Source organism: Eretmochelys imbricata, chromosome 1 (genome assembly GCF_965152235.1).
Source record: "Eretmochelys imbricata isolate rEreImb1 chromosome 1, rEreImb1.hap1, whole genome shotgun sequence".
NCBI lineage: Eukaryota > Metazoa > Chordata > Testudines > Cheloniidae > Eretmochelys > Eretmochelys imbricata.
Genome location: NC_135572.1, coordinates 97,899,728 through 97,927,358, shown reverse-complemented (window position 1 = coordinate 97,927,358; position 27,631 = coordinate 97,899,728). Strand labels below are relative to the sequence as shown.

The window sequence follows — 27,631 nt, the reverse complement described above, 5'->3', positions numbered from 1 at the left end:
CCCTTCCCTGGGGTAGCCTGCCTGCACCCCAAACTCCTCATCCCTGGCCCCACCCCACTCCAGAGTCCGCGCCCCCCACAGCCCAACCATCTGCCCCAGCCCTGAGCCACCTCCTGCACCATGAACCCCTCATCCCCAACCCCACCCCAGAGCCCGCACCCCCAGCCAGAGCCCTCACCCCTCCACAACCCAACCCTCTGCCTCAGCCCTGAGCCCCCTCCTGCACCATGATCCCCTCATCCCCGGCCTCAGCCCTCACCCCCACACCCCAACCCTCTGCCCGAGCCCCTCCCTCACCCCAAATGCCTCACCCCCAACCCCACCCCAGAGCCCTCACATTTTTACATTATTTTAAAAAATATATATCAGCTTACAAGGCAGGTGTGTGGGGGCAGGACTTGGACCTGTTCTGGGCACCACCAAAAATTATACAAACCTGCCGCCCCTGCTGTAGGATGAGGTCTTATGTGACTTCAAATATATATTTAAAGGTAGAATTGCATATTTACCAGAAAGTATGAAAATCATCCCAGCTAAACAAGCGACTTTAGCTTTAGTCTGATCTGAACCTCCAACTTTCGTACACTTCATCCCAACCATTGCAAATATGGAGCCAAAGAATCCAAGACTGACAGCAGCAATCATGAGTCCTCTGCAGGCTTGGATATAACCTGTAATCACAATGTTATTAGAATAGCATTAACTATTTTAATTAATTAATTAATTAAATTAATGCTAGAATAGCATTAACTGATATTAGAATAGCATTAACTAATGATTTTCATTCTAGTCCCTTTGGTTGACTCTGCCCATGGTTGCGCAGGAATAACTGCAAGCAGAATTAGGGCCTGGCTTTTCTTGTGATTTAATCTCATTTTTGAGCACAGCCATACAGGGTACTGTATACCACCTACAAGATGATCAGTCCCTTCATCTTCATTAAAGTTTCATCCAAATCCCATTGAAATCAATCGAAATACTCCCATTGAGTGCAATGGGCTTTGGATCAAGCACTAAGGCCCAGATCCACAAAGGTATTTAGGTTCCTAACTTCCACTGATTTCAGCGGAAATTAGGAGTCTACCTACCTGTGAGAAGCAGGGCTGAAGGCCCTGATTTAGCAAAATATTGAAGTATGTGCCTATCTTTAAGCACATGAGTATTGATTTCAGTTGAACTACTAGTATGCTTTAAGTTAGGCATATGCTTAAGTACCTTGCTGAATGAGGGCCTTTGTTCAGTGGCAGTTGAGGACGCCCAGTACCTCACAGAGGTAAGGCCCTTGAACTGGATAGACTGAATACTATTTTCTACCTTCTGAAAATTAATTATAGTTGAAATATTGTGATAAACAGTACTGTAATTATGGGGGGGGGGCAATGCAATATTGTACAGTTAAGTAATCACCATAAGAGATTATTCCTCATAACATATTATGGCGTTCATTTAAAATGAATATACACTTGCATTAGTATTGTTTATTCATTTCATCTTGATACCGGGGGGCGGTGTGTGTGTGTGAAACATTTCTGGTTCTATTACTATTCGAACATGCTATACTTTACCCATTCCCTCACAGCCTTAATAGATTTCTTAATGATAGATACCAAATAAACAGGAAACCTGTGTAAAAGTACATAATTAATGGAACGTGCATGCATCAAAATATTTTAAAAGACTACTGGTTAGAGCTCCATGTAAAAAGTAACACACAAGAAGCCATTTGCAGTGTACACCAAGTTTTATTGATCCTACAGAACTCAGGAACTATCCTATGTATTCTTGAACACTAGCTAATGGCAATTATCTATTAACTATTTATGTACTTTGCACATGAAAAAACTATATTAAAAGAACATTAGTAAGATTGCAAAGTCACACACTCAAAAGTTAGGAAATGGCAGAAGTTAAGTTGCCTGGGAAAACTTAATTGGACCTTTCTGTGTGTATGCATTAGGACACAGTCTATAATGATGCGATCACATATTTTTTTCACAAGACCCTGCCTCATTTGGTGCACAAGAGAGAGACAGTGCTCATTTAATGAACAACTATTAAATACTTTATTTTCTCCTCATTGTTCAGTGTGTGGCCCCTGGCCTTATTTACTGCACACTTTTCAAATCCTTCTCTGAAGACAGAATTATTAATTTCCTTCATAGGGTTTTCTATGGTGGTCATCACTACAGTATCCGAGCACTTCACAAACATTAATGGATTTACTTGCACAACACCGCTGTGAGATGAGGGGATATTATTAATCCATTTTACAGCTGGGGAACTGAGGCACAGTGAGATTAATATCCAAAATATCCACTAATTTTTGGTGCCCAATTTGAGACACTTAAGCCCTGATTTTTCAGAGTACGTAGCATTTATATAGCACTCAGTATGTTCAACGCGTATCTCCCATTGACTTCAGTGGCATCTGTAAGTCCTTAGCCCTCCTGCTAATCAGACCCTAGAGACTCGTATTGGGCACCAAGAAAACGAGGCACCCACAATTAGTGACAACCTGTGAAAAGTCTGGGTTAAATGACTTCCTTAGCATTCCATAAGAACTGCGTGACAGAGTCAGAGATAGCATCCAATGCTCTAGAGTAGCAGGCAGCTGCCTTGATAGGGTTGCCAACCCTCCAGGATTGTCCTGGAGTCTCCAGGAATTAAAGATTAATCTTTAAATAAAGATTATGCCATCTGAGAAAACTTCTAGGAATATGTCCAACCAAAACTGGCAACCCTACTTGACTATGAAGTGAGCTGTAGCTCATGAAAGCTTATGCGCAAATAAATTTGTTAGTCTCTAAGGTGCCACAAGTACTCCTTTTCTACTTGACTATGACATCATCCTTTCTCTTTCTGCAGTCCACTGACTAATTCACTACAGACTTTCCAACTTCTGAAACAAATGAGGTGGGGTCCTCAAGACACCTTTCAATATACTACTATGATTCAGCCCCAGAATAGGGTAGAAAAAAGATGTGATCATGTCAATAATGATCATGTAATCATGTATCGTAATGCATATGCACAAAGGGGCCAAGTTAAGGTTGCATAGACAACTTTACTTCTGATATTTCCTATCTTTTGAGCGCTTGACTTTGCAATCTTAATAATGTAGTTTTAAGGCATTTTTTTAAAAAAAAGTAAACTGAAAAAACAAATTCCGTCATGTGGTATCATATTGACACCTACATGGATCATTAGCAGGGTTGGAATCTTTAGATCCACTGCACAGATCTCTGCCTCTTGAGCTAAAGGAGTGAACAGTAGCAGTAGGGAGTTATCATTCTCGAATTGGCCCAGCAGTAGAAAGGGCTGGGATATCTTGCCAGTAGGTTTCACATCTATTTGTTGTTCCTGCCCCCACTCTGCCCCTACCCTGCCTCTTCCTGTCCCCTCCCCTTCCTGCCCCCACTCCTCCCTCCGCCCCCCCCCCCGTGTCTCCTGCATGTTGCTGAACAGCTGATCACAGCAGGCGGGAGGCATTGGGAGGGAGGGGGAAGAGTTGACTGGCAGAGCCCACTGGCAGGTGGGAGGGCTGGGAGGAGGAGGAGGAACTGATCCGTGGAGCCGACGACGGGTGCTGAGCACCCACTATTGGAGAACGCACAGAGTCGGCACCTATGCCTTCTGAATTCAAATCAGGTGGCTTCCTCCTCCAGTGTGGCTGAGCACCAGCAGGGTGGTCACTGAGAGCACAGGAGAGACAATTTCCCTGTTCTCAGTTCTAGTGTCTGGCCCCACCCCAGCCCCAAGCAGCCAAAAGCAGAGGAAGTCTGGCTTTGCCCCTGTAGCCTTAGGATGGAGGGAACCTGCTCTGTAGGACTGATGCATGCAGTCATGTCAGCACTAGCTTAGGAGCTGTGAGATGCTGGAGCCTGATCAGCGAGGGAAGAGTCTTCAGTGATTTTACTTTTACTTTTACTTAACTATAAGAAGTCTCGACTGAGCATGTGTGAACTGTGATTTTTTCAATCACAGTGTGGGCTGGTTTTTACAGGGATAACAAAATGCACATCCCTGAAACAAAGGGCACTCCCCTGCCACCTTTCAAGTCCGTGCTCCAACGCATGGGAGTGCTAAAACTTCTTAAAGAAAAAATTCCCAGAATTTTTTTAATGTTGCAAAACAATGTATTTTTCCCTAGCCACAGTCTAAGAAATATTTGAATTGTTCTGGCTGAAATTCTCCACCTTTTAGCCCCCTCTGCCTCCCCCAAAAAGTAGCTTGAGGTAGACACAGTTAAAGTTTGGCAAAATTATACTTGAAAACAGGATTTTATAATGGGAACTGCCAGGCAAATAAATGGTGCTATATCAGCCCTGCCTATAATATAGTTATCTCTTATTTATATAGCATTCCTGTGACAAATGTCTGCTGAAGGAAAACAGTATTAATCTGAATAAATTTGAACTATTTACAAACATCGATATATGATAAGTCATGTATACACATGTATAAATGTAGCAAAGTAAATGTAGAAAAAAAAGTCAGTGCATAAAAAAAACATACCCCAGACATTTTAGCTTGCTACCAGAGTTGTTACACCAACATTGCTGTGAAATAGCTGTGAGCTGGAAAAGTATTCTGGATACTCACGTATCGTTTTTCTAGTTTGCTTCTGGAATTCCTATGTGCAGAACACGTTGCATTTTAAGATGGAGCAGAGGTTTTTTTTAAACTAAGGTCTATTTTCTCCCCTTTCCCCTATCTGCAGAAAAGTGGCAGATACTAAAAAGTGGCCAGAAGACCTAAGAGATAGTCTCCTCTGGGGATAGAGTTAATGGCCATCCAGGGAGGACAAGGGATGTTCCCTGAAACCTTTAGAGCCTGAGGAAAGTGGAAAAACTGGTTCCAGCTCTGCAGATCCTGTAGGATGTTCTGAGAGAGCCACTCTGTAGAGCCCTGCAAATCTGTGGCTATCCATGGACCATTTTTGCGGATCGGATGTGGATACAAATTTTGTATCTGTGCAGGGCTCTACCCCTCTCTTATCTCCCCAGCCCCACCCTCCTGGCAACACAGCTCACTCAGGAGCCAGAGTGCCATTGCCTCGCATCTCTCCCATCAGCTCCACATACACACATTTGGCTCAAAGTAACTATAGGAGGTGTTTAGTATTGATGGGGTTCATCAGCAAAATGTAGGTAGAGCTAAGAATGCTATCAAATTCCCACACACAGTTCTATTGAGCCTTAGAGGAGAAATTCTTTCAGTATGATCAGTGCTAAACCACTATTGAATAGAGCATAGGAGCACCTCCAAATGTTTAGGGTTGTTCCCAAAACCCAGAAAGAAGTTAGTGACTAAAAGTTATGAGAACGAACCAAACTATTTGGGTATGCCTAACAGTGAATAATTTGAATTATTTTCTAGACTGCGTGGGCACATATTGTAAAAGGCTTGCCCACTTGTGGGAAGGTTTATGTAGGAAAAGTCACATATACTTGACTTGGACAGAGTGAAATTTTATTAGTAGTAGAATGCCAGGAGAAACGGAGAATGAGAGTCTAAAATTGTTTCAATTCCTATTCCACTGATAATGAACCTCCTGTTTTTATGCCAAATCCTGCACTCTTATTCACTCTTATTTACTCAAGCAAAGCTGACAATGATGTCAGTAGCAGTGAAGTTTTAACAGGAACTTCAAAATCTGGACCTTTAAAAAAATACATAATTATGTACATATGTAGCTAATAAGCTGCTTCATTTTTAACTGTAGCAATATAAATATTCATAATCTCTCATCACCTTATTTTCCTTGTTTTGGAAATGTTTTTGTGGTAACACCATTTAGTAAAGCAGTAGATGAAAACTGGCCAAGGAAGCCATTATTTTTGACAGGTACAATTTACTGCCACTGTTAGTTGCTAATTAACATATTAAGGTGCTGAAGCATGAATTTATTTACCCAGAGGTACTCTAAAGCTTAATTTGTGGCTAAATCTCCAAGGAGAAATATTAAACATTTACCAAAAATAACTAGCATATGCAAAAAACAACATGGCTGAGATTCATTCCTTAGTAAATGTCAAAGCACACTTTGGAAATAATAGAGGGTAGTGAGACTGCAAGAAATAATTAACTCACTCAAACAAGGAAGCAGTTTCAATTAGCAGAAATACCATGACTTGGAATATCACTGGAATCTGTTGCCCAAAAATTCTCAGTTTTGTAGGCCGACCAGAGTCTGAGTTCAGTTCAGCTCAACCAAAGAAATCATCCAATTAGGGTGGTTTTTAATGCAGAATTTAGAAAATAAAATTTTGACAATGTAAACGAAATAAGGGAGCTGGGGAGAAGATTCCATGAGTTCCACTTGGGACCTCATTATACAGCTCTAATTTACCTGGGAGTTACCTAGTTACTATGGTGCTGGATGATATAGAAAACTGCAGACGTATAGCTAGCTGCAGAAGATGTGTTAGAGATTGACTTGGAAATGAGAACCAGGGTAATGATCTTTTTATCAGGTCCAACTTCTGCTTGCTTGGACCAGGGTTAAACGTATTGCGTATGAATGTGTTTGGTTACAGCAGTGACACATCTTTTGCTTTGTTGATTTTTTCTTAGACACAAACTAGCTGATAAGACCATGACATTGCTCAATAAAATGTAGAAAGGCCAAACAAGTCAAAGGGGAGATTGCCAAGGTGTACTTCTTCAGTATCTTCTAGTGAAGACCAGAAATCCACTGTTTCCACACACATATTGTCACCATGAATTATTTGGAACTGGGGTATAATTATATACATCTGTTGGGCATCCAAATAAACAACAGCCAAAACAGACTGAAAGTGACACATTTTAAACAGAGTAGAAACAAAATAGTTATTAGGAGTATCTGACAAGTTTTCACCACATTGTGCATGGTCAGCAACATTCCAATAGAAAACTATTTCAGGGTTTTTTTTTTAACAAATATGTTTTGTCTCACATTCCAAAGAATCTTGTTAGGTAATGGTCTTTAGTGTCTCATTGCCGTCATGTGTGACAAAAAGTTATGTGGAGCTCACACATCTATTAAGTATAATACACAGAAAAATGTACAATGCTCTGGGGATGCGTGCTTTCAATAAATAAAATAAATACTTGCTATGCTATCATTAAGACTGCATCATGGGAAACGGTGAGATTGCTTTATGGATATTGCACAGATTCCCTTTTCAAACACACACCTATAGCATTTGTGGTTCTAAGCTCTAATGCCCCTTTTATTTCATAAGTACATATTTGTTCAGCTACGTTATTTTAACTTGTCATTTGATCCACTGGTGAGGAATGCTGTAAATGATATGCTGATGTTGTTTAGTTGTTTTATTATTGTTTATGTCTGTGACCAGCAACACACAAAATTAAAAGGGTGGTAAATTAAAGGCCTGTTTGTGCCCTCCTTACTCAGGCAATCCTCCACCCCACACCACACGATGATTTTGCCCGTGTAAGAAGTGTCAGATTGGGCCCTTAAACACGATGGACTATATTGTGCCCATTATACATAGGGCCTAGCAAGAGGCATTACGGAGCTGCATTGTCCCAAAGGAAAGCAAAGGTGTTCTTCCCAGACTCCCCCAACGCTAATCCCTTCTTTACACACATGCACACACACACTGTTAGTGCATGGGGAGCATGGACACTGCTACCGACCTTCATGGAGAGTGCAGCACATTCTCTCTGCATGGGGCTGGGTAGCTCCGCTTGCTAGAGCCTGGCAATGGTGATGGAGCAATTGATCCACCTCCTTTCTTCCTCACTCCTTCATGCTTCCCTACCCAGGGGAATAGGGAGGATGCAGTTCCTACATTGCCTTGATCATAGGAACTGGAATTCAGTTTAGTCCTAGGAAGGCCGTGCAGGGGGAGATGGGGGGAAGCTCTCTAAGCGTATGCCTACACTGCAATGGAAGTCCAGGGTTTGAACTCAGGCTCAAGCCTAACTCCCCTCCCATCTACACACAAATTGCACTAACTCACAGCTCAAACCCAGGGTCCCAGGGCTCCATGGGAGTGGAGGGCCCAAGCCTGAGTCAAGACAGGACCCAGGGCTGAAGACCTATTGCTTTGCAGTATAGACACAACCTCATGCTCTGGGAGTCCATCAATCCCACAGACACTCCTGTTCTTTCGATAATTTTAGTTATCAGAACAGTCTTAAAATTAAATAACATTTAGGAAGTCCTTAGCCTAAGCTGTTGACTCTGTGGGTTTGTCTATGCTGCAATGTAAGCCGAGGGTTAGTAGAACCTGAATTAGAAGATCCTGGGTTTGTTAACTTAGGGCTTGAAAGTCTACAGGTTGGTTTGCACACTGCACCATGAACATAAGGTCTCAGTGGCCACATTTAGGGAACTAGGAAGTCTGGAATATGTGTGGTTGGACTCCGGCATGCATAATGCAGTGTAGACTCTGGGACCCAGGGTTCAACAATTCCTAACATGAGTTACAAATAAGTGTAGATACTCAAGGCCTAGCTTCACAAACAGTACTAACTCGAGTTCTACTAACCCTGGGCTAACAGTGCAGGGTAGACATATCCTAAGAGCTAGGCAGAATTTGACTTTATGTTGAGGCAGAAACCTTCCTGGCCCATGGGATATGCAAAGTGCAGTACAGCCTGTGTACTTCTGCTTTGCTGGGAGGGGGAACGCATACCCCTGCCACTGTGGAACACAGATCCTTGGCAGATTCTCCAGCCCCCCACAGAAGGGGAATGTGGGCATAGGTTTGGCTGCTGCATTCATTGCTACTCAGATCCACCTGCTGAATCTTAGACTGATGTAATTGCTCCTCAGCGACACCACATCCTGCCCTGGCTTTGAGGGATGATGCCACTCCTAACACTCCCTGTCATTCACTCACGTTGTGTCCTGGAACCAGGATTTGACCCTACATTGTTTATTATTAGAGCTATTAACTGCATTCCTGCTCCACTCTAAGTTATTAATTTTGTCACAGTGACCAGATCAGGCCTTGTAAGTTTTTTATTTCAAACTAGTTTGTGCCCAAGTGAGCTGTAGCTACATAATAAAAACTAAACGTTCAGCTGCTGATCAGTTAACTTGAACTGCGCTTGCTAGGGAGAGTGAAGCAAACTACCTGATAGTCCATGTTTTCTTGATCTTGTATTTTAAATTTTTCTTTCTGTCCTATCTTTTCTTCTCTTTGGTATTCTGATTGACCAAATATTCCTCATCCCACAAGATTTATTGTTGATTTTACATACCTTAATAAAAAGTGAGCCTGGAACTAAATACCCAGTTAGAAAGGAGGATTTAGTAATCTTTAGGGCTGTTGATTAATTGCAGTTAACTCACGCAATTAACTGAAAAAAGTTAATCGCAATAAAAAAAATGAATCACAATTAATCAAAGTTTTAATTGCACTATTAAACAATAGAATACCAATTGGAATTTATTAAATATTTTTGGATATTTTTCTACATTTTAAAATATATTGATTTCAATTACAACACAGAAAACAAAGTGTACAGTGCTCACTTTATTATTATTATTTTTATTACAAATATTTGCACTGTAAAAATGATAAATAAAAGAAATAGTATTTTTCAATTCACTGCATACAAGTACTGTAGTGCAATCTCTCTGTCATGAAAGTGCAATTTACAAATGTAGATTTTTTTGTTACATAACTTCACTCAAAAACAAAACAATGGAAAACGGTAGAGCCTACAGATCTGCTCAGTCCTATTACTTGTTCAGCCAATCGCTAAAAAAAACAAGTTTGTCTACATTTACAGGAGATAATGCTGCCCACTTATTTTTTACAATGTCACCTGAAAGTGAGAACAGACATTCGCATGGCACTTTTGTAGCCAGCATTGCAAGGTATTTACGCACCAGATGTGCTGAACATTCACATATCCCCATATGCTTTGTCCACCATTCCAGAGGACATGTTTCCATGCTGATGACGCTCGTTAAAAAAACCATGTGTTAATTAAATTTGTGACTGAACTCCTTGGGGGGAGAATTGTATGTCTCCTGTTCTGTTTTACCCGCATTTTGCCAGATATTTCATGTTATAGTCCTCTTGGATGATGACCCAGCACATGTTGTTCATTTGAAGGACATTGTCACTGGAGATTTAACAAAATGCAAAGCAGATACCATTGTGAGATTATTAAAGATAACTACAGCGCTTGGCCCAAGGTTTAAGAATCTGAAGTGCCTTTCAAAATCTGAGAGGGACGAGGTGTGGAGCATGCTTTCAGAAGTCTTAAAAGAGCAACACTTTGACGCAGAAACTACAGAATCCGAACCACCAAAAAAGAAAATAAGCCTTCCGCTGGTGGCATCTGACTCAGATGATGAAAATGAATATGCGTCGGTCCACACTTCTGTGGATCATTATCGAGCAGAATACATCATCAGCAAGGACGCATGTCCTCTGGAATGGTGGTTGAAGCATGAAGGGACATATGAATCTTTAGTGCATCTGGCATGTAAATATCTTGCAACATTGGCTACAACAGTGCCATGAGAATGCCTGTTCTCACTTTCAGGTGACATTGTAAACAAGAAGCAGGCACCATTATCTCCTGCAAATGTAAACAAACTTGTTTGTCTGAGTGATTGGCTGAACAAGAAGTAGGACTGAGTGGACTTGTAGGCTCTAAAGTTTTACATTGTTTTATTTTTGAATGCAGGTTTTTTTACGTACTTCTATATTTGTAAATTCAACTTTCATGATAAAGAAATTCCACTACAGTACTTGCATTACGTGAATTGAAAAAAAAAATTTCTTTTGTTTTTTACAATGGTGGCAAATTGCCGGCACTACTATGATGGATCTCGTGCTTTCTCTTCTTGTGGGGGTGGGGGTGGTTCAGGGCACCATTTCTTGCCCCTGAACTAGGGTATTAACTGTCCCACTAATGTCCTAGAAGAGGGGAGTGGAGAGGGAGGGACCCGGGCCCGCCCTCTACTCCGGGTCCCAGCCCAGGGGCCCTAGGGATAGAGGTAAACCACTAGAACTAGCAGTTCCTTCCTCGGGCTACTTCCCTCTCCTGCTCTTCAGCTTGTGGAGCTTCCTGCCCTTCCTCCCTGCCAGGAGTCCCTTTACCTAGGGTCTTGGTCTTCTTAGCCCACCACAGCACTTCTCCAAACTCTCCTCTGCTTCCCTCCAAACTGCTCTCTGCTCCAACACCAATCCACTCTGTTTCAACTCCTCCAAACTGCTCTTTACTCCAATGCCAATCCACTCTGCTTCAACTCCTCCAAACTGCTCTCTACTCCCACATCAATCCACTCTGCTTCAACTCCTCCAAACTGCTCTCTGCTCCAACACCAATCCACTCTGCTTCAACTCCTCCTGTCTGATTGAAGCAGGGGGGTTTTATCAGGAGACTGGCTTCAGGTGCTCTAACTGGCTTCAGGTGCTTTAATTAATTTATAGCAAACTTTCTTCCCTGTATAGGGAATCAGTCTCCCTTCTAACACTCTCCTGCTCTGCTCGGTGACCCCGGCCGGTTCCCTCCATCTGACCCTTTGATTGAGGGGAAGAGTGATAGACCCCAGCCCCAGCCGTTGCCGCTGTGGATACCATCATCACTGTCACCTAGGAGGGGTCCTATCAAACGTGGTGTATGTCCCCCCCACCCCCAAACTGCCAACCCCGCAGCCGTGCCCATCTTGTCAGGCACTCTCAGGAGAGGAATAATCGGTTACACTGGGCGTGGCACTAGGTAACTCAAGGGGGTGGAAGACCATGAGTGTCAAGGAAGCCCCCCCGCTCTAGGCCACCAGGTAACTCAGGAGGGTGGAAGACCATGAGTGTCGAGGAAGCCCCCCCCGCTCTGGGCCCAGGCTAGCCTGAACACTTCTCCCTCCTGAAGGCTGCTGTGTTATACCTTGTGTTTGCTTTTGTTTTGTTGCTTAGTTTTGCTTTATTCTCTTTGGTGATTCTTTGTAAGTGTTACACAAATAAAATTCTTTCCTGCTTTAAAAAAAAAAAAAACACTCTCCTGCTTTGCTTGGTGACCCCGTCCGGTTCCCTCCATCTGACCCTTTGATTGAGGGGAAGAGCGATAGACCCCAGCCCCAGCCGTTGCCGCTGTGGATACCATCATCACTGTCACCTAGGAGGGGTCCTATCGAACGTGGTGTACGTCCCCCCACCCCCAAACTGCCCACCCCGCAGCCATGCCCATCTTGTCGGGCACTCTCAGGAGAGGAATAATCGGTTACACTGGGCGTGGCACTAGGTAACTCGAGGGGGTGGAAGACCATGAGTGTCGAGGAAGCCCCACCGCTCTGGGCCCAGGCTAGCCTGAACACTTCTCCCTCCTGAAGGCTGCTGTGTTATACCTTGTGTTTGCTTTTGTTTTGTTGCATAGTTTTGCTTTATCCTTTTTGGTGATTCTTTGTAAGTGTTACATAAGTAAAATTCTTTTCTTCTTCTTCTTCAAAAAAAAAACCCCACTCTCCTGCTGCTCTTTGGCCATGCAATATCACATAATGCAAATATTTGTAATAAAAAATAAATCTAAAGTGAGCACTGTGTACTGTGTATTCTGTGTTGTAATTGAAATCAATATATTTGAAAATGTAGAAAACATCCCCAAATATTTAAATGAATGGTATTCTATTATTGTTAAACAGTGCTATTAATTTTTTAATTGTGCGATTAATCATGATTAACTTTTTAAATCTCTGGACAGCCCTAGTAATTTTTAAAGATGACCGAATGGCTGCAGCCTTTGAATATGATCCTCCAACTGACTCCAAGGAGGAGGATCGCAGCACCAGTGCCAAACCCGACTGAAGTCAGTGAGCCATATCCACAACTGATGTAATTTATCATGGCATCATTTAAATCAATGGAGCCAAGACAAATTACAGTATCTGAGGATCTGGCCCACTGACTCTACGCAGTGCCGTGGTCTGCTCGCATGGAACAACTGGCAGGATTCGAGTGTGAACTCCTCTATTTATCCATAAATGAGGAACAGCATAAGCAAGAGTAGTTCAAGGTGACCTACATTAACCTGGCACTGCATCTCTGATCAGCTCTAGAGGGACCTTTTATAGGAGACATAAGTTAAAGGTTTTATATCTCATTATTAATCCCCTATAGCCATTCAGCTCCCAACCATTTTTAAAAGGCAGTTTCCACATCAGAAATATTATTGCCCTCTCTCACAGCCACATGTCAAAAGGGGGAGTGCTAATATACCAAATACTGTAGATCCTAATTTGTTTTACAGAAATGATCATGCCTGTTTTCACACTTTCTGTTTTTTGAATATCAGCAGGTTATCTCAGAGATTATCTGTAGTGTTGGTGGGATACGTTGTCTGACCATTGCACTGTGATAATAATCATGTCATTAGAACTTCAGAAATTGCCTAAATTTCCTGCATCATTTTCAACCCTTCAAATGAAAAGTTGAGCAACAGTTAAATATAATCCAGGCAATAGATTAAGCACTGAAACAAGTAACGTAGCAACCAACATATTGTCTATATAGTTTACTCAAAATGGTGTAAAGGTTTTTTAAGAAAAATCATTCCTGCCTAAAGAGTGTATATGATTCCTCTTAAATTGCACAAAAGTAGAGATTTGCAGCAATAAAGTAATATTTAGCTTTAAACACTGTGTTCAAATTGAAAGTTTTGATTCTGTATTGCTGAAAAACAATCTTCAAAACTAAGCAATGCATATTTGTGCCTACCTACCTGTTGCAAGCTTTTAAACTAATATATATCAGTGAAGTAATTACATCTGAGTTTAAAACCACTTAATAAAAAGGAAAAGAACATTAATTACAGAAGAATCACATTCTTTCCCTCCAATCACTGCAAAAACATAACGGAAAATATAGCAATAGTTTAAAAACAAATAAGAGAATAAAAATAATAGCTCCCGTTCTTTTCTTATCAACTCCAGATGCACTGTTGAGCTTCCAAGTGGAAAATAAATAATTCTTGATAACAGGAGAAAGCTGGATGTAGAATTCTATTAATGTAAACTGTATCTAGTGAAATACCTTTCTGTTAATTTAAAAAGCTGCTGGAGGAAAGTTACAAGTTCATCAAGTAATATTTAAAATTTGCATTTAAGGTCTTTGATTTCCAGCAAAATAATAATAGAAGGGAAACAATTCATACTGGGGGCTATTTAAAAAAATTTTCCAATGTGTGTATAAAACTTGCTTCCCTACTGTCCTGGGAAACAAGCGCATTCTTTATGGTTGATAAACAGGTATTTTTACATGCAATGTTTGAAACCATATTTTATTCAACTGTAAATTGGCAAGGATTGTTTCTCTCTATATAGATATTATGTTGATGCATTGAATTAAAATACAGATTATGCTGATATACCAAGAAAAAGAATGCTTCCTATGGCAGGTAAGTAAGACTTGCTGAAGGGCTAAAAACAGAGTCGAAGTGCACCAAATAGAAATTAAACTGCTGAGAATATTCTGAGAAATCCCTCCAATAACCATGGCTGCTACTGTCATCCCCCCAAACTCTCCCATTCAGAAGCTGAAGAGGCCAAAATATGGTTTCTGAAAGGGTTTCTTCTGGCCTTTTTCATTGTTATAAAGAGCACTCTCCCGACCCCAGCAAACAAACGCTCGTAATCTCGCCCACCAAATCATTAACCTCTTGCCTCCCGAACTGTAGCAGATCACTAGAAAGGCTGGCTAGCGAGGGTCACCTCAGTGCCAGCTCTTCTCATCTGCAACCCCTCTAGGACGCCTCGCCAGCTGTGCTGCAGCAGGCCCGTTGCTCTGGGGACGTGTGTGTGTGTTTAGTTCACACAACGAGCCTAGCCCCTTCTCGCTGGAGGCCAGCAGCTCGGGGGAGGGGCGGGGGGGCTGCTTACTAGCCTGGGGATGCGGGGGGGGGGGGCTCTGGACGCCTACCCCAGCCCCGCGGCTGGCCGGCGGGCGGACAGACAGACAGACAGACACGGAGAAGCAAAGAGGTATAAGAAGCCCCAGCAGGGGCTGGTGCAGACCGTCCAGTGCCAGCATGGAGGGGAAGTCCTTGCAGTTGGACACGCCGGTGGAGTCGGTCACGCAGGTCTTCCAGAGGTTGGCCCAGAAGGTGGCGGTGGTGATGACGGTGCCGTCGATGGAGGAGACCTTCCAGTAGTCCGTGGGCAGCGTGGAGGAGACCAGCACCCAGCCCGAGATGGCCAGCAGGAAGGCGACGATCTCCGCAGCCAGGCTGGCCATGGGGGATGCTGGGCGAGCGGAGCCCGGGGCGCCGGCGGCAGGCGGAGGCGGCGGGGAGCGGTCCCGAGGCAGCAGGCGCCGGCTGGAGGAACTGCACAGAGCACCTGGCCCGGCAGCCGCCCCGCTCGCCAGCCGCATCAGCAGAGGGAGCTGCAGCCCCAGAGACCCCACCCCTGCAGCCCGCGGAGCATCCTCCCCCCGCCTGCGAAACCCTAGCCGGGGCGAGATGAGCGACCTCCTCCCGCCGCGCCGGGCAGCCGGCGCCCCTTCCCGCCCCCAGCCCCAGCCCCAGCCCCAGCCCAGGGGCGCAGCTACTCTTCTCCCGCTCTCGTAGCCGCTCGCACCGACCTTATTCCCGGACCTCCCTTCCCCCTCAGCAGCCGCGGCTCTGCTGGGCGTGTTGCTTTTAAACCACAAAGGGACCAGGCTGCGAGCCCGACCGCGCCGGATCCCTGCCAGCGTTTGTACCCACACCCCCCCCAGTGCGAATAGAGGACACGGGGAGACGCTCCGATTGCACCCGTGCACACTGGACCGTGACCCCGCCCGGCATGACAGCCCCGCGAAACCCCAGGTCTGGCCGCTGGAGCTGATGCGGGCTGCTGGATCCCACCGATCCCACGGCCTCGATGGAGAACAGAACATGTTTAGCCTGTGTTTAAATCTGGGCCCGGCTGCACCCCAGTGCAACCGTGCTGCAAAAACTTGGATGTGGCATCTGGATCCTGCCAGATCGTGGCCATAAAGCCAGTAATCATTGTTTCTACTATTCCACCAAACAATGTGCACCCAGCATATTCTGGAGTCAACGCCCTACTTTGCCATCTGTGTCCTATAGGATCTGGATATCTGTTGGCCACTTACCCTCCTTTCTTACCATCTAAAATGTAGTACATAGACAGTTTCTGCTAGTCCACCAGAATAATCCAGATCCCAAAGCACCAGAATATTGTTGTATCAGGAGGCATCATGGTCTGCCTCAGCTTCTGGGGCTCCTTATACCTTATGCTCTTTGTCTGCCTGCCTGCCCACATAGGTTAGCCAGAGCTATGGTCTTCCTTTGATTAGTAAGGGGAAACACTAATGTGGTATTGAGCTGCTAGCCTATAGATAGCGAGAAGGCGCTAGGATTGGTGACGGTGCAATGTATATACACTCATCTCTCCTATGGAGAGCAATTTGTTTATGGGATGTGTTTATATCTTATTTCGCAGTAGCTATTCCCCTCAATTTTGGCTAGTCGCCAAGGCTTTAGAGGAGGGGTTGTAGATCCATTGAAACATTCCTGTCTATCCAGCATTTCTAATCAAGCCTTTGTAATGCTCTGTAGTTTGGATAGGCAAAGTTTAATTGTTGGATGGAAACGATTATAAGAGGGTGTTTTGTTGATTTGTTTGGAGGGGTTTTTTTGGGTGGGGGGAGGTGGAAGGGGGTTGTTCTTTATAATAATGAAAAAGACCAGGAGAAACACTTTCGGAAATTGCATTTGGTATTCTCTTGTGCATGTGAGAGTTTTGGGGGCTCTCACTAGCAGACATAGGGGGGCTGTCACTAACAGGGGGAGGGATAGCTCAGTGGTTTGAGCATTGGCCTGCTAACCCCAGGGTTGTGGGTTCAATCATTGAGGGGGCCATTTAGGGGCAAAAATTGGGGATTGGTCCTGCTTTGAGCAGGGAGTTGGGGTAGCTGACCTCCTGAGGTCCCTTCCAACCCTGATATTCTATGATAGTAGGTGGGGGGATTTCTTAATATTTTCTAGCTTTGTTTGTCGTAGTAGTGCTAGTTGGGGGGTGGGGCATGGTGCAAGTGCCACCCCCAAGCTTTTTGCATTGGCTGTGGAGCCACTGTTAAGCAGAGGTCCTGTACTAAGTCTGTGCAGCTGCTGCTGGAGCAGTCTGAAGTGACACTCCAAATGCGTGGTCAGAATGCCACAGAAATCTGACCCAGCTGCCCCTGTGTACTGATGGAAGGGCAGCTGGATCAAACAGTGTTGGGACACTCTGTTCCTGTACTGTACAGTCGAGCACAGGGGAATCCACAGAGAATTTGGCTCCTGGTAGCACTGGCTCATGCATTGTGTGTGGTTAATAGAGATGGGAGACTCCCTGGCCAAAGGATACTTGGGGTCCCTGAAGGAGTGGGGAAGTCAAGTGGGTGCCCAGGATCCCTGCCAAGGGAAGGAGGGGGAACCAGAATTTGCCCTCCCCACAAGAAATATCTGAATTGGAGCCAAAGGTTTTTTGCCCTTTGACAAGCCTTATTTATCAGCTCTGGGAAACAAGAGCATTCCTATCTCCATATAGCAACCTAATCTATATTTTAATTAAATATATGGATATGTATTTCTCCATATAATCATACACACAACACACAGAGAAAAATCCTTGCCAGTGTATATTGAATAAAATATGGTTTCAAACATTGCACGTAAACATATGTGTTTATCAAGCATAAAGAATAAACTTGTTTTCCAGGGCAGTGCTAAGGCAACCTGTATAAACTCATATAAACATTTTAAAAATAGCCCCCAATTTGAATTGTTTCCCTTCTATTACTGATTTTTCTGAAAACGAGCTTAGATGCCAGCCATTTTAATATTGTTGCCCCAACTTTTTAATTATGTGTTGACTTGTAACTTTCTACCTGCAACTTTTTTAATTAACAGACTGATATTCCACAAGACAGAGTTTGCATTAATATAATTCTACATCCTGGTTTCTCCTATGGTCAATAGTTATTTATTTTCCAATTGAAAGCTCAACAATGCCTTTGGAGTTGACATGAAAAGAACACAAGTTAATTTGTCTTTTCTCTTATTTGTTTTGAAACAATTGTTACATTATCTTTTATGTTTTTGCCAAACAGGCAGTGGTTGAAGGGGAAGAACAAGCCTTTACGTCTTTCTTTTATAATGAATGTTCTTTTGCTTTTTATCAAGTGGTTATTAACATTAACTTAATTACTTCATTGATATATAGCAGTTTAAAAAGCCTGCAACGGTTAGGTAGGCAGACATGTTTCAGAAAGTCTCTGAGGGAGTGTACTCTGTTGCCAGTTTCCCACTCTATTGATGGGCTGGGGATATTATCAAGATCTATGTCCACAGCTACTGATACAGTGGTTCCTGAATGTCCTTGCTCTGACTTTGCCCTTCCAGGTCACTGTGGTTCACTTGCAGAGGATGAAAGGAGAGGGAAGAAGGTTATAATACCAGTGGACAAAGTCCCAGACGAAGTCTGATCTATATGACATAAATCATTTTTAAAAAATCTTATTTGGAAGCTGTGCAGGAGAGGGTAAGTTTTATCTCCATCATAGTTCGGTAGCGTTATGCACATTTGAATTGTTTTGGGTAGTGGATAGCTTGGTTAATCCAATCTACCCACACTTGGAAACTGAATCGAGTCTTTTTTCTTGTTGTGAGGAATTTGCTGATTACTATGTTGATAAAATTGTTGGTTGTAGATGCAGCTTGTTGAATTCATGGGTGCGGGATAAGGTTTGGGGAAGACAAATGCAGATCACTCTTTGTGTTTTGGTCAGTGTTTCTCCCTGAAGGTGTGGAAGTGTTCAGGGTCCTTTGGGCCTCCTCCTGGGCATTGGGAACTATGTCACTCCAGGCTGGTAAAGGCCAGTAGTGAGAGAGTGGGTCCTTTGTTGGTGGAAGTTATCATTGCTTTGTTGTGTGAGGGTTGGATGCTAGGCGTGTTCAAAGATGCGTCAGTGAGGCTTTTACTCAAGAAATCAACTCATGTTTCTGATGCTCTCACCAACACATTATTGGTATTGAGTCTCCTGCTTTGTGAGGGTTGATCATTAAGAAGAGGGCGATGAAGCAGCTATGGCAATGTTACCAGTATTGAGATTTTCTTGTTGCTAGTAAATCTGGATTTAGACTTGGGTATGGGACAAAAACTGCAGGCACTGGTCAATGATCTCCGGCTTATAGATGAACATAATAGATCTGATTCTTCTGTATACTAGATCTGATTCTTTTTTATACATTACATCAATGTGGCAGAGTAAATAGGCCTCAAAGTGAGTATAAATGTAAATTAGCCATATTTTAAGGTCTGTTTTACAACGACAGTGAAATGAGAACCAGGCCCACAATGTCCATGGTGACTTTATTGGGTCTATCCCTTGTCTTTGATGTGGTTGATCATGAGGTGCTGATGACAATGCCATGGTCCTTAGTAGAAATAGATGGAACTGCTCTGAAGTAGCTTTGTTTCTTAATATCAGAGAGGAACCGGAAAGTGATTATTCATCCATCCCAAAGACTCTCTCATGCTAGGAACTGCAGGGTTCTGCTGTATTGCCCACCCATTTTTTCAATATGTGTATTAGACCTTTAGGAAGGTTAATAAAGAGATTGTGGGCTACAATGTCTGCACTAGGTGAATGTTACTCAGCTGTATTTCTCCTTACAGCTGATTCCTTTGGTGCAGGGTAATGGATGACCAGGAGACTTAGTCCTGAATGAGGACCAGCTGGTTGAGGATCAGTCTGGATAAGGCTGAGATAACATTAATAGGTTTGGGAAAGCAACACAAGAATTGACTAGAATTATATCAGCATGGCAAACTGACTGTGCAGCCATTGATTGTGAATTAATTTCACAACTTAGTGGTCTTATTTGACCCAAAGCTATTACTGTGTGCCCTGATACCGGCCCTGAAGAACACATTTTCCCATCTTTGCTTGCTGAGTTGTATAACTTTGTGGCAGGGACATGCTCCACTCTTGCCTCTTTCAAGACAAGCAAACTATTCGGAGACCTTCTTCAAGTCAAACACCCAGTTATTTATTTACAAAGTTCATTCCCACCACCTTTATAGATCGTGCAGCAGCTTTAATAGTATCCTGGGGCTGTAAGGCAGAGACCTTCTGTGGCCCTAGCTCTACCAGCCTACAGCTCTTTCACTTTCTCTCTCCCTTTTGTGCTTCCTTCCTGTGCCTTTGTACCCTCTGAGTTAATGAGGTAATTAGCTTTTTACTCTTTTCAGCCTATTGCCAATTGATCAGTTTGGTACAGTTCCCATATTCAGGTGAGCACTGGGAAACTAATTGAAGTTGCAGTGATCAGAGTGCTGAATCAGTTGCTGTTGTCCAGCACTCTGTCATAGATGTCTTGTTTCAGATGTGGACCTGGTGACATTTTTCTGTGTCTTTGTATCTTGAGATTAAACTACTGTGATGCACTCCACTTGAGGCTACAATTCAAGACCTTTCAGAAGCCAAAGCTAGTCCATAATGTGGCAGGACAATTATTAAAGGCAATTTGCATTCTTTGGTATAGGTGGTTACTTTTCCTCCAGATGTTTGTAAGAAACAATTTTCCTCTGTTCAACTGAATATTCTGTTCCACAAAAAAAAATTTCTTCTGAAAAATATTTGGAGATAAAAATAAGAACTTTATTATTTTGTCTTTTTAAAAAATATAGATAGAGACAATGGGTGAGACTATCTCAATTACACTGGTGTAAATCCAGAATAAAATCACTGAGACTGGCAACCAGTTAACAGCAACCAGTTCTCCTTTGTGTTCCCCCTGTCCCTGAACTGAGGAGGAGGGTGGCAGTTACAACAGGTATTCCTCCCATTGGTGTTTGTATTTTTCATACATTACTTGGTTAATATAAATATTAAATATTTCATGATACTATTCATCCTATTCTTTTAAGGGGTGATTCCTTTACACATTTCTTTTTATCTCCTTACCAGCTATTCATCACATCTTCTCTGGGCTGCTAAAACTTCCTCAGTTATGGCCTTTTTAAGTCACAAATCTTCCAACTTCAATCTTTCCACATTGCACTGGCTCATCCCTTTCCTCCTGGCTTTTCCTAGGTAAAATGTGGAATGGATTGGAATCAGTGGTCTACAAGTCCGGAATTCTTTTCCCCTCTACATCCTTCCATCATGGTTCAGGCGTTTGTTTCCTTATTAGTACTACTGTTTATTGTGGGACTCTATGTATTGTATATAGTATGGGATGTTTGGGATTTACTTTGCTTCTACTCTTAGGCCTGGTTTGTACTGTAAAATTTTACTGGCATGCATCCATCCTGAATTTTCAGTCCTGCCAACAAAACTCTGAATTCTTGCCAGCGAAAGTTAAACCAGTTTCCCAAGTGACATAAGGCTTCTAGCAGTAGTGTTCGACCAGCACAGTGCCTGTGTGAATGTGGACATATCGGTATCAGTACAAGCAGTCCTCCAGCAACAAGTTTACAATGTCATTGTGCCCATGGGAGTGACTGCTCTGGTTGAATTTTTGCTGCCAAGGGTTCACAAAGACCAGTAGCCCATGCCTGCCCCCCAGCTTAAAATCCCCAGAGTGTTTTGGCAATGTCTCTTTTCCTACTAGCCCACCTTTGCTAGCACACAGGTATGGCTCCATGGAAAACTCCAGCTAAGCCTCGTGCTGCTGACTGGTCCAGAAACAAGGTCTTGAATGTCCTGGGTTTGTGGGAGAAGGAGCATGCAGGCACAGCTGCGGAATTCCCACCGGAATAAAGATGTTTATGCAGATATTGCATAGAGGTTGCAGAAACTGAGGTATGACAGGGATAATTTCCGATGGTGGGCAAAGGTGAATGAGCTGTGGCAATCATACCAAAAGACAAAGGAGAGCAACAAAAAATCTAGTGCTGTCTCCCATAGCTTCCGCTATTATGTAGAGCTCTACGCCATATTGAGAGGGAATCCCACCATCTACCTGCTATGGGCAGGGGACATCTCATGACATCCAAAAGAAGGAACCCTTGAACTGCACACAAATGATAAATTCTTTGAAGAGGGGGATATGGATGATGCAGTGCTGATGGAGAGCAAAGACTTCCTCAAGACCCGGCTGAACTCCATTGAGGAAGGAGAAAGGAATTCAGGTGGGTATAAGTCACTGGTCTCATTAGTGAATGCCATTTGTTTTACTTTTTCCAGGGCCTCCCAAATTTCTCCTCTTCCTCTCTCAAAATGGCAGCTGACCACGTGTGAACAGGGAACAAAGGAATTCTGCTTTAAAGTAGCTGGTTTATTTTAAGAGCATGCACTGGCCTTCCTAGGCAAAACTGACAGAAAGAAAACAGGGAAAAGCAGCCAGAAACATTCACAAATACATAATGCTGGAAAATAATTTTGCTTTCGAAGTATATAGTTTTGCAGGGAAGGTAACCAAATAAAATTCTATACATTGCGAACGGGCAAAAAAAAAAAAAAAGCTTCCAGCACTTGTAAGCTATGTGCAAACTAATACCTGAGCATTCAGATACATATGGAGACAGTGCTTGCCTGCTAACCAATAAAATTAAATATACTAAAAATAGAAAATAGTAGCAACTGGGTATTCTGACTATGCTTTTTCAGAAAATGCATTGTAAACTTGTAGTGTGCAGATTTTCAAGTGTAAAGCACATTACACATGCTGTTCAAACTTGTGGTTTTCAAGTCTAAAACTCATCACTTGTATGTTGTGGTTAGCTTCAGGAAAGAGATAGAAACAGTGTGTAGTTAGATCTTGGCTTGGACAGAGTCACAACTCTATTCAGCAGTCATAATCTTCTGCTGCATATGGAGCCGCTGGTTTATCTTGGCCCCAACAGCTTCCTGGTCCTCTGGGACAATTTCACAGAACTTTTTGAGCAGGTTGTGTTTGATCTTTGCCCAGACATTCCTAGGCAGAGCAGCCTTCTTTCTACCACCGTGGTAGGACATCTTCCGAACGCACACTGCAGAGGTGCTCTGGGTGACCACTGCTGTGAAAAACCCAGCAGCATATGGCTCCGGGTAACCGCAAATCCTCTTGAACAGCTGCCTTCTCTGGGCCTTTGGTATCCTCATGAGTGATATATCCGCTAGCATCACCATTGCCTGTAACAAGTTAATCAATGTTTACTACACTGTCCCTAAAGTTCCCCAGGTCCTGCCCACTCCTCACATAGGGGGATTGAAAAGTGACCCCATGTACTCACCATGCTGGGTATTGTTAAGTGGTAGTGACTGTGGGCCTGTACATACTTTTTATGCAGCTTTATATGAGAAAAAATTTAGGGAGTTAATTATCTTGTGCTGCCAGCTAACCCCTTACATCTAACAGTGGCTCTCTGCCTGGTAGTTTTCAGTGACCTCGGTTGTGGAATCCTTGAGGGCTGCCCCTTCTACACCCACTGAGAGACTCACTGTGATAGGGAGGAAAGAGAAACAGACAAGAGAAGACAGGTTCTCAGGACTGCTCCAGACTGCTGAGACTGGAGCCCAGGAGACTGCTGGGACTGAATGCCGGAGAAAGGACAGGTGCACCCACACATCATGCAGTTCCTCAGATATCAAATTCGGATGCTCTGAAGCATTAGGAGTAGAGCACTCCAGCAGCCAATACACTGCATGGACAACAATTCCTTCTTCCTGGGGCCAAGGCCACCCTCACCTCCCCTACACCTTTCTCCTCAAGGCACCAGCATTCCCTGAAGCAGTATGCCTTAGCTCAGCCCCAGCGGACAATAAGAAGGATTGCTGTGAATACACCTACTCTGATCTGTGAAGCGCCCTTGAGCTGTTAGCATCTTGCGAATTCTTTTTTAGTAGTTTATGTGTTGTTTATTGTTGCATAATAAAATTCTATTTTGTGAAAACCAGGATTTATTCTCTTTGTCTTACAATACAGAGATGCAAACCCCACAAATCAATAGCTCCCCTAAGCAAAGAAATAATTCATGCACCAGCTAATTACTCTGTATTGCAGCAAAACAAAGCGTCACACTGTCTGACTTCAGCAAACTGGCCATCCACATCTGAAAATTCTGCAGAACTCCTGGTTGTCCCAGGTTTGCATCATGAGCTAATTCCACCACTCAGTGCTCATTTCATGAGCCCAATACTGTCTATCCCCAATGTACAGCAATACCTGCCACAGCTGGCCAGTTTCATTCACTGTCCATATCATCTATTCCCCCTCAGTATTCTCAGTTTCCTGCTGCATGGCCTTGGTAGTTGTTGCAGTTCCACAAATACAAAAGAATCACTTGCCCTGTCTCTGAAACAGACCAGAGAGCTCTGCTGATCTGTTCAGCATCCATGTTTTTGATGGCAAGATGGTGGAGAGATTGAGAACCGGTGCAAAAAGGTAGATTATGGGATGGAACAGAGGGAATTGTAGGACTTTCCCACTACAGTGCTGGTATCGTGTAACATACTGCAAATCTTTGTCACTAGCTTGTGTGCTGGATGGTGGTTTGGGGGACACTGGCATGCACTATACAGTGCTGCACATCTTCTACCAAGACAACCTGGTGTTGTGTGGACACACTGCACTAGCAAAGGCAATCAAACATGAATGCACTCTTCCAAAACAGCTATGTCAGTAGCAGTATGCTGGCAGAAGTTTTGCTGGTAAAACTTTCTATTGTAGATAAGCTACCACTTTTTTGAGGGTAAATTGCAATTGCTATGACAAATTATGGGCCAATTTTTTTTAAAAGTTAGGTATATAGTTTGTGTCTGATTTGCACAAAAATTGCGTTAGTACATTTCCACAGTCATTTACATATATATATTTATTCCATTTACATACACAGTTGTAAAAACTGTATCTGTAGATTACACATATATTGCGTATGCAGTTGTGCAGTCTCCTTTTTAAATAATCAGGCACTGTTACTGATTTCTTGTTAAAGGTGTCATAGACAATATATGATTATTGTTACACATAGATTGCAAATGACGGAAACAGTTTGATAGTTTTGCATGATATACAAAAGGATATTATATTACCTTGCATGGAGGAGTCTGTCAGAAACACTTTTGTTGCTAAGTCTGAAGTACAGTTACATTTAAACTTTTGCAGAGTAAAATCACAAGCAACTATTATTGAGTCATAAATTAAATAGTGGATGATAGCATTATTTGTTCTTTAGCCAGTACAAACAGATTAAGGTCGTCATGCCTGTGTACCAGATAAGTTTTTCTTTTAGTTTTACAGTCTTTAAGCTGGGCCACTTCAAACTGTTTCCTGTGACATGGTTTTCAAGGTGCATGTGGAGCACCTGATCAAAGAAAACAGAAAAATATTTGTGCAGTATCGGGGAGTAAGCCCTCTTGTATCCTGGAATGCTTCTGAAGAATTGAGTATTGAAAAGGGAAATCAGAAATGCAGGAAATGAAACCTGACTCATTAGTGTAGTCTGCTGGTTAAGGGCAGAGTGAAAGATCTACAGGATGTCTTGGAGCTAGCGATTCCACCCTTAACAGTCCAAGAGCTCGGGTTAGAGACTATGCTGTGTATGCAGAAATTCTATTCTGCTATGCAGGTTTTCCAGTGGAAGCTATCCTGTAAAGTGAAAACATCCCCCCTTCCCAAAATGAAGGAAGATATAAGCAGAGCTCTCTAAAAGAATCTTGTCAAATTAGTGACTTTCCTATTTTAATCTTTGTTGTGTGGCTTCAAGGAGATCCTTCATAGTGGGAGCAAACTGAAATATAGTATTTTAACCATCAGCTAACAGTCAACAACTCTTGTTTGTATAGGGCCACTTCTATTGGTTTTTTACACTATCAGAAGATAAATTATCCTAAAACATATGTTAAAGGAGACATTCTTATTTTATAAACTATTAGGACAAGAATAATTACAGTTACATTGTCCGTATATTACATAACAAAGATTAAACTTCACTGAAAATGATAACAAAAGATTTAAAAACAGTTAAAAATGAGATTTCATAAAAGTTGCTAAATTTCCTACCATCCCATTTTGCATGCTGTACAGTCTATTTTGAAGTGAAAGACTTCAGTCCTTGACACTGGGATTAATGCATTAATTTTTTTTACAGCTTGCCTGACTTGGTTCAAAAGAGCATGGGTTTCACTCAGAACTTTTTAAATACAATGCTTTTAAAAATAGATAACCTGTTCAACAAACTGAACAGGAAATCTGCAGAAATATATCTCTTGCTTTAAGTGATGTGCATTCCACCTGGCAAACAACACAAATATAGTTTTCAGTGGTTCAGAAGTTTTCTGACCATAAAATTTGGTCTTGCTACACACAAGCAGATCACAATCTATAAGCCCAGATGAAATATTTTATCTATTGACTGACTGATTTATAAAATACATCCTATGTAACATAGGTTAGAATGCATGTACAAAATGCCTCATACAAGAAAATAGGGTATTTCACTCCTGCAAAAAACCCCACAGTTGCCCATATGAAGTTACCAACCTCCAGAAACATGAGATGATCCTTATAATGTGTCCTAAAGGTCAATTGATTTTGATGCTGATCAGTGGGGGAGTTGAATTCCAGAGCTGAGGAGCTTCTCCTGAGAATACCCTGCCACCAACCCCAGGCCTGTTGTTTCATATGCAATTACTAACCTCAATTCCCATGGCAGCACATAGATAAATGGGCAGGGCTAGCAATCTGGTATCTTTCCTGAGCACTACATTAACTTTAAAAACAGAAATGACTTTAAAATAGAAATGACTTACAAGGTAATAACTGGTAATGTCACTGGAGGCACAACTCAGAGGTAGAGAATTCAGGGTGTCTTTGCTAAGAGCCAAGTTTGTGCAAATAACTCCTCTTATAAATAACTCCTGTATGGAGCAGTGGAATAAAATAACTGGGGTTGCATCAGTTACAAAGTGTTCTTCCTTACAAATATCCCCCAATACAGTAGATTTAAGGAAAATGTCTGAATTTAGATCTGGTTGGCTCATTGTTATGCCTTGTAACATAATTTAAAAAGTGACATGACTATAGGAACAATTTCTTTGGTAGGTAGCCATTCTAATTTCTAATTAAATAAATAATAATTAAATTAAATTAAATTAAATAAATAAATTCTAAACCTTGCTTACTGCTTGTTTTACACTTACTGACAGCCTGTCATTGCTTCTAATATAGGGACCTGTGAGTAAAAAGCTGGTTTTTACAGAAATGTGGTTGGTCAGAACCAAACAGTGAGCGCTTTGAGCAAAAGGTCACCCAGAGAAAGAGACTGGGCCAAATTCATCCCTAAGATTACTTCATTGAAATCAGTGGAGTTACACAGAGAATGAATTTGGACTATTGTATTTCTATTTTAAGAGTGAACACACTTTGCACTAATGATAACAACAATAAAATCTTGTCTTGCAAAACACTGGATGTGATTGCATATAGGAAAAGATAATTCCAGTTTTCAAACTGTTTCACCCATATTTAAAATGTTTCTATTTATAGCTGACTATGCCAATTCATAATTGTTTTAAAAGGAGCATTTTGTTTTCTCACATGGAGCTATTGCTTGTTTCTTTGTGATCAACCATTTTTGACAGTATTTTTTATATGTTAAAAAAATGAAAGGAGGAGGGAACATATAGGCCTTTTATCCAGCAAAGGAGCTGTTTCTGAATGTCTCAGGTGAGCAACGAAG

General features: G+C 42.4%; 1 protein-coding gene and 1 long non-coding RNA gene across 2 annotated transcripts in view; both read right to left on the bottom strand.

The window, feature by feature from the left end:
- The window catches only part of CLDN10 (claudin 10), a 34,208-nt gene extending 18,954 nt beyond the window's left edge, over positions 1–15,254 (bottom strand). Inside the window, exons 1-2 of the mRNA XM_077812698.1 lie at positions 14,990–15,254; positions 510–671 (exon numbers count right to left, since the gene is read on the bottom strand). Coding sequence (XP_077668824.1) covers positions 510–671; positions 14,990–15,209 — 382 coding nt within the window. The 5' untranslated portion in view covers positions 15,210–15,254. The remainder of the gene's footprint in view (positions 1–509; positions 672–14,989) is intronic.
- Positions 15,255–17,589: 2,335 nt separating this feature from the next.
- Positions 17,590–26,568, bottom strand: LOC144262655 (uncharacterized). The gene is made up of 2 exons (XR_013345583.1): positions 26,434–26,568; positions 17,590–23,084 (listed from the first exon to the last, which is right to left on the bottom strand). It is a non-coding gene; the product is annotated as an uncharacterized LOC144262655 (long non-coding RNA).
- Positions 26,569–27,631: the final 1,063 nt, after the last annotated feature.